Source organism: Triticum aestivum, chromosome 4B (genome assembly GCF_018294505.1).
Source record: "Triticum aestivum cultivar Chinese Spring chromosome 4B, IWGSC CS RefSeq v2.1, whole genome shotgun sequence".
Taxonomy (NCBI): domain Eukaryota; kingdom Viridiplantae; phylum Streptophyta; class Magnoliopsida; order Poales; family Poaceae; genus Triticum; species Triticum aestivum.
The window spans coordinates 654,094,265-654,104,308 of NC_057804.1; the positions used below are offsets into that span (position 1 = coordinate 654,094,265).

At 45.4% G+C, this 10,044-nt stretch overlaps 2 protein-coding genes across 2 annotated transcripts; both read right to left on the reverse strand.

The window, feature by feature from the left end:
* Positions 1–703: 703 nt before the first annotated feature.
* Positions 704–1,523, reverse strand: LOC123090368 (cortical cell-delineating protein-like). The gene is made up of 2 exons (XM_044511701.1): positions 1,503–1,523; positions 704–1,141 (listed from the first exon to the last, which is right to left on the reverse strand). The coding sequence occupies exons 1-2, from the start codon at positions 1,521–1,523 to the stop codon at positions 704–706; spliced, it is 459 nt and encodes a 152-aa protein (XP_044367636.1).
* A 2,198-nt stretch (positions 1,524–3,721) lies between these two features.
* On the reverse strand, positions 3,722–4,519 carry LOC123093916 (cortical cell-delineating protein-like). The gene has a single exon (XM_044515978.1). The coding sequence runs from the start codon at positions 4,453–4,455 to the stop codon at positions 4,066–4,068; it is 390 nt and encodes a 129-aa protein (XP_044371913.1). The 5' UTR covers positions 4,456–4,519; the 3' UTR covers positions 3,722–4,065.
* Positions 4,520–10,044: the final 5,525 nt, after the last annotated feature.

The window sequence follows — 10,044 nt, forward strand, 5'->3', positions numbered from 1 at the left end:
GGACACTTTGAGCCAGGTTTTAGCTTGAGCTGTTGCCCAAGACCCTATTGTCAAAACCGATCAGGTCAGCCATTTAGTTTAGCGTGAAATTATGAAGCTGAAATTTGATTCAAATTAAATTATCACAATGACAAAATTTATGTCAAAGTGTTGCAACATCATAGAGATCTGGTTCAAATAAAATTTACTCGCTTTACACTGCAAAAGATTTATAGTTGAGTTTATCGATCCCATGATACATTATCCAAACCATCCTTCTATTTCACAGATGCATGGTTCTTTGTGGTGCTTCTTAAGCTTAACAAAAAGAGAATCATGCCAAGCGAGTTGCTGCTGTTGAAACTCGCAAAAGCAAAGAATAGACACCATGATCAGGTACAAGATGTGGATCTGATCATCATTCACGCAATAATGCTTGCATACAAGCTGGCAATATATCACGGGTTGAGTTAACACAACTTGAATCATTTTATTCCACGTATGTATATCATTTTACAAATATGTGAACCATGCATTTAGATATCCTATCGGAATACAATGATCAACGACTATCTTATAAGCAGTCCCTGGAAGAAATGAACACGTAAGCGTGCATGCATGCACGAGTGACGGGTGTGATGGCATGCAAACCAAAGACGAGTATGATGACGACGACACATGGTTTGTGATGCATGGTTCGAGGGTTCGAGGGATGATGGGTGGATCAGCTTGGGCAGGTGAAGTCGGCGGAGCAGGTCTTGCCGCACTGGTTGAGGAGGAGAACGAGGTCGACGGGGATGTTGAGCTTGATGCCGAGGACATTGGCCTTGATGGCGGTGCAGAGGCAGATGGCGGCGTCGAGGTCGGCGAGCCCGCCCAGCAGCGGGCAGCAGTTCTCGCTCGCCGGCGCGCCTAGGTTGAGCTCTAGCAGGTTCAGTACGTTGGCGCACGCCTTCAGCTTCAGCGTGTTGATCGAGCAGGTGCCTCTGCCGCCACCGGTCATCGGCGGGGTTGGGACTTGGATGGCCGGCGGGGGCACGACGATCGGCGGGGTTGGCACTGGGACGGCCAGTGTGTTGCCGCAGTACGACCCGCAGCCATGCGCAGCTGCCACTAGGACCAGGTTCAAGGCGAGGAAGAGGGCGATCTTGCAAGTGGCCAACTGGAGTGTACTGGCTAGGCTTGTGGCTGAGCTAGGTGGGCTTGCTAGCTTGTGATGCTTTTTTTTGGTTGCTTGGGGTGGTATTTATAGGCCGGGATGTAGTGTGCATTTTGCAACAAGGGCAAGCACGTCATGATATATCGAATTTGACACTGGCCGTAATTTGCGAAAAATATGTACAACCACTAGTGTACCATTATTGGAGCTTAATTTGTTCACTAACGAACAAAAACCATAAGATATGTTTGATGGGTTTACAAATTTTGCTGTTATCTTGAGGGCACACATAGAATTGGACAAAGGAATATATATGTATGATAGCGCATAAACTGATCTGCAAGTTCACGGGAGGCAAATATACTGGCTCTAGGTGGCCATCCATGCACATGCTATACGTCTCGTACTTTGGTTTATTATATACTGGCTAGCTGTCTAATTATTTGTTATTCGTCCCCAGTGGCCAGTGGTGGTGCTGGAAAGTAATTTCGATATTGACAAGGGAATTACACTGTTGTAGTAGCTAACTTAAAATATCGTCCCCAGTGGGCAGTGGGCAGTGGTGGCGCTGGAAAATAATCTCGATATTGACAAGGGCATTACACTGTTATAGTAGCTAGCTTAAAATACCCCCTAAAAAACTAGCTACAATATTCATGTGATGGAGCTAGGCCGCCATGTGAACAAGGGCACGTGAAGAAATTACCTCCTCTTTCCCAAATATAAAGTGCCGGTTGACTTTTTTGGCCTTTGTTAAACAACTTTGACTATGATTTTCACGTATTGTATGTTTAGAATATATAGACACACACACACATGTTCAATCCTTGTACTTTAATATATATTCCCTCCTTTCCTATTTATAGGGCTCAAGTACGAAATCTCATCAACCAAGACAGATGGTGAGTGAAGGAATGTATCTCGTACTCTAGATGAGTAGGAACATTGCATGCATTGGTGAGTTCCTTTTTAATTCATGCATGCAAATGTTTAATGCGCCTCGAAATCTCAATATGAGATGGAGATGACCTCTTTAAATCGGTAAAACGAAAAATTTGAGATAAGCCCTATAAACCAGAAAAGAGGGAGTATTAGTGGTTAAAGCCATGGATCAAAGACCGTGCAAAGTCAAGTGCGCCTTATATTTTGGGAAGCAGAGAGGTATAATTTGCTATTTTTGAATTTTCTATAATATATTTATATTCTAGTCATCTTTTCAATCATTGGATCAACACCTAGACTAAACGTACGAGTTCTTGCAAAATTGCGCACTTTGAGTACTGAACTTTTATGTCACGTGTAAGTATGCAATTTTAGATAATCAATACTTTGAAAGTGTTAGCTACTGAGAATAGTAAAAGTGAAATCATATGCATTCTATCTGTGAAAAAAACAGTATGCCGCTGTTGGAGCTTCTAATCTAGGTAAAATAAATGAGTGTACTGTTTGTTGTCGCAAAAACGCACAGTACAACTAATCTATAGCTAAAAAAATAATTTCTACTTTATGCACGGATGAATCTAGCTTTATTTTTCGATGGACTAATATGTAGCTAACAAATTTCTAGTTTGTGCAAGGATGAATGAGTCATCATATTCAACGTTTCTGCGAAGAATAGTGTGGCATTGCACGCCTTGACAGATCCTTAATGCTTAATTGGCTAGGCCATCTACTAATATGTTTTATTTGTTAGAAAGTTTGTTTCTAATTTAATATTTTTCAGAAACAAATGTTAAGGTTAGTTTGAAAGATTGATAAAATCACATGTTGCAGATCAATTTTAAAAATATGCATGTACCTCACCATAAATATGCATATATTTGAATAAAGTGGTCATCTCATGTTTAAAATGTATTCCTAAATATCCAAAAACATGTTCTGAAGAAGAGTTATTCATGAACATCTAAATATATGCTCATATGCTTTAAATAATTAAATATGGATATTCCGGTATTTTTCCAAAAGCATAAGAAAACAAATGAAAAAACAAAGACATAGCAGAAAATGAACAAAGTAAAATGGATGCAAATAAAATTTGAAGAAGGCAAAACATAAAAAACACAAGAAAAGGTTAAAAGGGAAAAAATGAGACAAAAGGAAAACACAAAAAATGATACCCAAACAACATCAGCCACCCAAAACATGTAATAGTAATGTTTGAGCAGGGAAAGGAGTTGTGCAAGACAACAAAGACTAATAAACAGCCTTTTTTACTTTACTCTGAGGAGTTGTGCAAGACAACAAAGGTTGCACCAAGCCATAAGCAGCATCCACTTCTTCTACAATGACTTCCATGCAAAGAAGATGCAACTCTAAACATTTTGATATGCTTCAAGAAGTTTTTGAGTCTGTAACTGCATGCAAGGATGATATGAACTGCCAGCCGATATAAACATCGATGCTGCATGGTATCGCATCACAGCTCCCTTGCCATGTGTCTGCAAGTCGCTCGTCAATACTAAATTCATCCATCCTTGATCCAATTTATTTATGTTTCTCTTCCTACGATCCATATAAAACTTAGGGTTGGCTTTGATCTCGGTGCAAGTATGTGTTTTCGGAGTGGAATATGACGCGGCAATATATATGTAACACACATCTCGAGTTTACACAACTTCATCAGATTTCAGATGATACAAGCTAGGGGCATATAGGCGCCCGGTACAGTATTTCAGATGATGATACAAATCCCCGGTTACGTGGGTCATTTATTTGGACACCACAAACTTGACACACTTTCATGCACTTATGTTTACGTACCTACCTAGTGATCACTGCATGCATGCATAATGCTAATGCATGACAGAGAACCTAGGCATGCACAAGACATATAGATGAACTCAAACACAAACTGGAGTGGTGTATAGACGGCTGCATGCATGGCATGTGTACGCAGCATGCCATGCTTGGCCGAGTACTTTGTTCGATCAGTGCGGGCAGGTGAAGCCAGGCGGGCAGGTCTTGTGGCAGTGGTTGAGCAGGAGCACCAGGTCGACGGGGACATTGAGCTTGATGACGCCGAGGACCTTGGCCCTGATGGCGGTGCAGAGGCACACCGCAGCGTCCAGGTCGGCCAGATCGGCCAGCAGCGGGCAACACCGCTCGCTGGGCGGCACGCCAAGCCCGAGCTTCAGCAGTTTCAGCACGTTGGCGCACACGCGCAGCTTCAACGTGTCAATCGAGCACGAGCCGCCGTTGGTCGATGGAGGCGGCGGTGGGGTCGGGGTAGGGCAGTGGGGTCCGCAACCACCGTGCACAGCGGTGACCATCAAGTTTAGGCCGAGGAGCACGAGGAAGAGCTTGGTCGATGGCTCCATTGCGAAAGCTAGCCTTGGTCGAGAGGAAGCAAGGCTTACTATAGGAAGCAACTAGCAAGGGTTTGTAGGCGCTGTGAGTTTGAGCTGTGTGGGGGTGGTATTTATAGCCCGGTCGCACGTATAGCATTCAAGTTTGATTCTACAACTTAACTTAAACTATAATAAACTCCATCTACAACTTAGCTTAAACTATAATATACGCCCGGCGAGTTTCAATACTTGATGGGCATGTGTATTTTCAAACAAGCTCCGCACACAGAATAGCGGGATACTAGTGGCTGGAATGCGCTGAAGATATGCTGTGTGACGATTTTCATGCCATGGGCATGCATGCCGTAGTTGCTACTTAGTTTGATACCATGCATGGATACGTATAGCAAATGCATATTAAAAGGAGAGCATGAGAAGTCAACTATTCATAGCTAGCTTTGGCTTATACATTATATCTGGCCATCCCTCGGGCTCGGACGGTCTTCGAGACGGGCCTAACCAAGCCTGATGCAGAAAACTCAGGCCCTGGCGTCGGGTGTAAAAATCAGGCCCCAAGCCCGGCCCGACAGTGTAAAAGCCCGCCAGGCATCGGGTTGGGCCTCTTCAAAATCTAGGCCCAGGCCCGGCCTGTGGACAATCTCGGGCCCGACCGGGTCGGACATTTCGTGCCGGGTCGGCTCATGCCTTCCGGGCCGGACTGCCCATGGCCAGGTATATTATACATGCATGGTCGTTGGTGTGGACAAGTATCCACGCATTGGTTTTTAAAGAAAAGTGTTCATCATATATTTGAAAAAAATTCAACGTGTATCTACAGAGAAGATCTCCATGTCTACAAAAACTGTTTAATGTGTAGTGAAAAAAGTAGACATGTATTTCAAAAAGAAAGCCAAAAAAAATACCTATTGTAAAAAAATTACCTGTAGAAAAAGAGAGCCAAAAAACTGATAAAGATAAAACATAGAAAAAACAAAAATAAAAAACGGTGTGGAATATTCCCAAAACAGGCCAAATACGATAGAAGGTTCAACGAACTGGTCCATAGAAGCTTCCAAAAATATAAGAAATTTTAATCTTGTATGTAAATTTTTTAACACATGTATAAAATGTTCCTGGTGTACAAAATATATAAAAGGTATATGGAAAAAAGTAGACATCAGAATGTGTTAATCATGCATTCAAAAGGTGCTAAATACATATAAGAAATGTTTTATGTTATACCAAAAATATATAATGTGTATGAACAAGGAAGTACGCGTCAAAAACATATATGTGGAAAAACAAAGGAAAAAGATGAAAACCGTGAAAACCGATGCAAAAACTGGAAAATACGTCAGAACCAGAAAAGAAGACAAACCGGCAAAAAAAACAATGGAAACAAAAAACCGAGAAACCGAAGAAACAAAGAAAAATATAGTGAAAAACAAATGAAAACAAAAAAAATCAGGAACAACAACGAATGTACTGGTCGATCAAATGACAGACCCAAAAAGGTTAACGGGTCAGCCTAAAAGTATGGGCGCTGCGGACGAGACTTATGATGTCGTCACAATAAGCAAGGAATAGATCTTGCACTAGAGAGTGGCTCTAGTCCAAACCAACGGGCCCTTAACTCTGGCTCTAGATGCAGCACCCACCATGAGTTATTCTGATGAGTATAGAATAGATGCTATCACAAAGATAGTACCCCATGTTGTATTGATGCCCATTGAGATTTTTTCAAGACATTAAAACATTGTTCCTGGTGGTTTTCATCGGTTTCCACCGAAACTTGGTTTTCACGTAATTTTCTATCCTTCTTCATCAAAAGAAAAGGAAAATCAGAAGCTTTCATGCATGCACAGCCCGGACATCTCAGATGATACAAAGACATGAATATCCCAGATGATATAAGCACATTGTTAGACAACTTCAACGTACTTTTATTCCACGTACATATGCATGCATGTTTGGTACAGTATTAATTCCAACAACGCAACAAGACACACTTTTACGATTACGCATGTACTCCCTCCGTTCGGAATTACTTGTCTCGGAAATGGATGTATTTAGAATTAAAATACATCTAGATACATCCATTTCTGCGACAAGTAATTCCGAACGGAGGGAGTATCTACCTAGTGAACACCGTTGCATGCATTCATGCACAAGACTGAGGTATAAGATGAACTGGAACGCAAACTTGCAAAGAGCACATATATGTGTACGGTTGATCGGTCAGCGCGGGCAGGTGTAGGTGGATTCGCAGCGAATGTTGCACTGGTTGAGGAGGAGTATGACGTCGAGGCGGAGGCCGAGGACCCCGCCGAGGACGTCGCAGAGGCACGCGGCAGCTTGCAGGTCGGCCAACCCGTAGAGCAGCGGGCAGCACTCATTCGCAAACAAGCCGAGACTGAGAATCGGCAGGTTCAGCACATTGACGCACACTTGCAGATTCGGGCACGAGCCAGAGCTGGTTGATGGTGGTGGTGGCGACGGCGGCGGTGAGGGCGGCGGCGGCGGAGACGGGGACGGGCAGTTGTATCCCGGGCACGACGGTGTTGGCGGCGGCGGCGGCGGAGATGGGGACGGGCAGTTGTATCCGCAACCGCGAACTGTGGAGACCGTCAGTGCCATGGCAAGGAGCAGGAGGGCGAGCTTGGACGATGGCGGCGGCGCCATTGCTAGAGCTTTGATTGAGAAAGCTAGTCACATGTGTATGTGATTGTACCGCTGTATGTCCTCGGGTTGTTTTGGGTGCTATTTATAGCCGGATTATACATGATGCAAGAGGTTGTGTACATGTTGATGATCAGATCAGAATCAGATCGTGTACCCTCATGGATCGATGCTCTGACCCTATGTACGTAGTTTACAACAAGCCACGCGCTGCTTACAGTACATGTGCCCTCATGGCACTAGCTGGAATTGGCTGATTTTTTTTGCGGAGCACGCCACGGGCATGCATTGCTTGCTCTCATTATTGTGGAACGTACACCATAGACATGCATGTGCAGACATCAACTATAATTAGGTAGTAGCAGGCCAAGTCAACTATGTGCTCCTATATATAGCTGGTTATTGGCTCCTCTCCTCATATATATGTGGCACTAAATTGGTAGTTGCGTCCCTCAAGATCGGATGCTAACAACCCTCATGCTCACAAGTTGGCTCATTAGGCCAGTGGTTCTCATAGTAGACCAATTAATATGTGTTATATCACGGTCAATGGCTCCTCTACTCAAGCATGGCACACTATTATATGATCTGGTATGATTTCATTTGGATTTACCCTCATGCGTACAAGTTGACTAATTAGGTGTGCCGATACAACACCCAGATCTTTACACTCCCCTCAATCAAACTAATCAGCTAACAAAACTGTCTGTCTTAGCTGCTGTGCATCGTTCCGCTTCGTCAGCCTATCCTTCACTTGACCGTTGGTTGACACGGACCAAATTTCCAAGGCCTTGCGAGCCACCCTTAATTTCATCTCATTCACTAATTCGATAGATTTGCAAAGTACGGAATTTGCTTCTTCACTGATCATTTGTCTTGGTTGAGGAGATTTTTGAGTTAAAAACTGAAAGGTGGGAGTGTATGAAATTTCATCTCCTTCACTGGCCCGTGACGTGTTATTGGTCACCCATTGCCAACTGAACCACATATTGAGAGTAATTGCCAAAAAAACTATCATTTAGAGATATTTGTCCCGAAAACTAACCCCTTCATATAAAAAAACATACCATTTTTTGTGCTAAAAATTTCTTAAAAACTATCACTTTTGCATAGGTACCGGTTTAGACAAATTAAACGCGTTTATGACAGGAGAGACCCACCCATCACGCTGACATGGGTGGATAGTCAACTCCGTTTATTTCGACCAACACGTAAGGCATTATGATATGTGGGACCGTTATGATATGTGGGACCCACATGTCAGTCACTATGTGACAAACCCAGTCCAACAGCTCCTCGAAATGCTCGTCGGTGGCTGTCGACCTAATCGACTTGCGCACCATCGACGCGTTCTCAGGGAGCGGCCGCCGCTGAATCGCGTCCGTGCTCGCCTCGGCCACCGCGAACGTCGTGACATAGCCGACGTAGTTGCGCCTGTTTTCCTCCGGCGCGGTGGTGCGACGCCGTCGCCCATTCACCCACCAGCCCATGCGGCAACTCTGGTCCGACGAGCCCACGGTGGCGGCGAACACCATCCATAGGTATGCAGACACCGCCTCAACACGGCTCGCTCCGTGCTCCCCGTCGCCCGTCGATTGCGCGCGCAGCATGGCGAGGTCCCGCTCCTCGACGTAGTAGGTGCGGCAGACCAAGGAGCTTCCGCCCGTGAGGGCATTGACGAGGCGCTCGCTCACCAGCGGCATGAACAGCTCGCCCACCGAAGGGTCGTACGACGGCCCTGTGCGAGGGCGGAAAAAGGATCAGTCAAAGTTCAGGGTGGCGACGATCGTCCCGGCCCGCGCGAGCTCAGACCACGAGTCAATGATCATGCACAGCGTGCACCCGTCCGCGAGGCCATGGTTAGTGCTCCAGGTCCAGGCCACAACGAACCAGCCGCAGGCGAAAGACACCAGTTGCATCGACAGCGCGGCGTCCGCGCCGTATTGGACGGGGACACCGACCCTCGCCAGCGATGCGTCCATGTCGCCGAAGTCCAGGCTGCCTAGCGCCTCGCCCGACCTCGACGACGACGAGCAACGCGCCCCGCTTGTCGCAGTGCACCTCCGGGAGCCCTGTCCACGGGTTGGCCATGATGCGGCCTCCGAGCAGAAAGATGTGGTCCAGCAGGGGCGACGGCTTGCCCTCGAACGCGGTGACGACATCGACGAATCCACCGCCGGCGGAGGGCCCCGTCGAGAGCGGCATGGGGTAATTCCAATACTTAAATAGCGGGCTATGAAAAATAGCACTGGGCCTTCAACAGTTATAGCGGACTATAGCGTGCTATTTACGAAGGCGACTATTTAGCAGCACCTGCTGAAAAGGCTATAGCAGAGTATAGCCGGCTATTTAAAACTATGGATAATACAGTAGGTGAGGTTGGAGACGGGAAGCACGGCGCCGGGCCGCGTGACGGAGGCCTTGACGATACTCCTGCGGGTCACTCGAACAAGCAAAGAAACTGACCTGCTGTCTCTGAGATACACTTTCCCTTCCCTGCCCTGAAGTACTGTATATACAAGTGTTGTAGTAGAAGTTAACCTTGAAAATTCCAAAGTCAGCGTGGAATCTTTTGTACTGGCTGGGGCAGCGCTTTGGATGCCAAAATGATAGTATACACAAATATATCACCAGATAGAAGATGCATGCATTCTTAGAATTTTTTTTTTTTGCATGGGTAACATGATTCCACGCCGATATGTATGTATATGTAATTGATTTTCTAATGCTTTTAGTTTACATCAGCTATCAACAAATGAGTACAACTTTTGTCATCTATTCTTTTTCCTTTTGCTTTCTTCTTCTTAATTTGCTGATGGCACCATATAGTACACTTGACAAGGTGTGCTTGAATCGGTGTCTGTAATTTTCTCTGTCTTCGCCATCTTGGGGAGGCGGTAACGCAAAGGTGAGAAGCGAGAGCAGGGTGGGACGATAACC

Excerpts from the sequence above, each read along its gene's own strand:
- LOC123093916 (XM_044515978.1), bottom strand. The coding sequence starts at position 4,455 with ATGGAGCCATCGACCAAGCTCTTCCTCGTGCTCCTCGGCCTAAACTTG.
- LOC123090368 (XM_044511701.1), bottom strand. The coding sequence starts at position 1,523 with ATGGATGGCCACCTAGAGCCA. Across the intron at positions 1,142-1,502 it reads TGGATGGCCACCTAGAGCCA|TTGGCCACTTGCAAGATCGC; the intron begins GTATATTTGCCT and ends AGTACACTCCAG.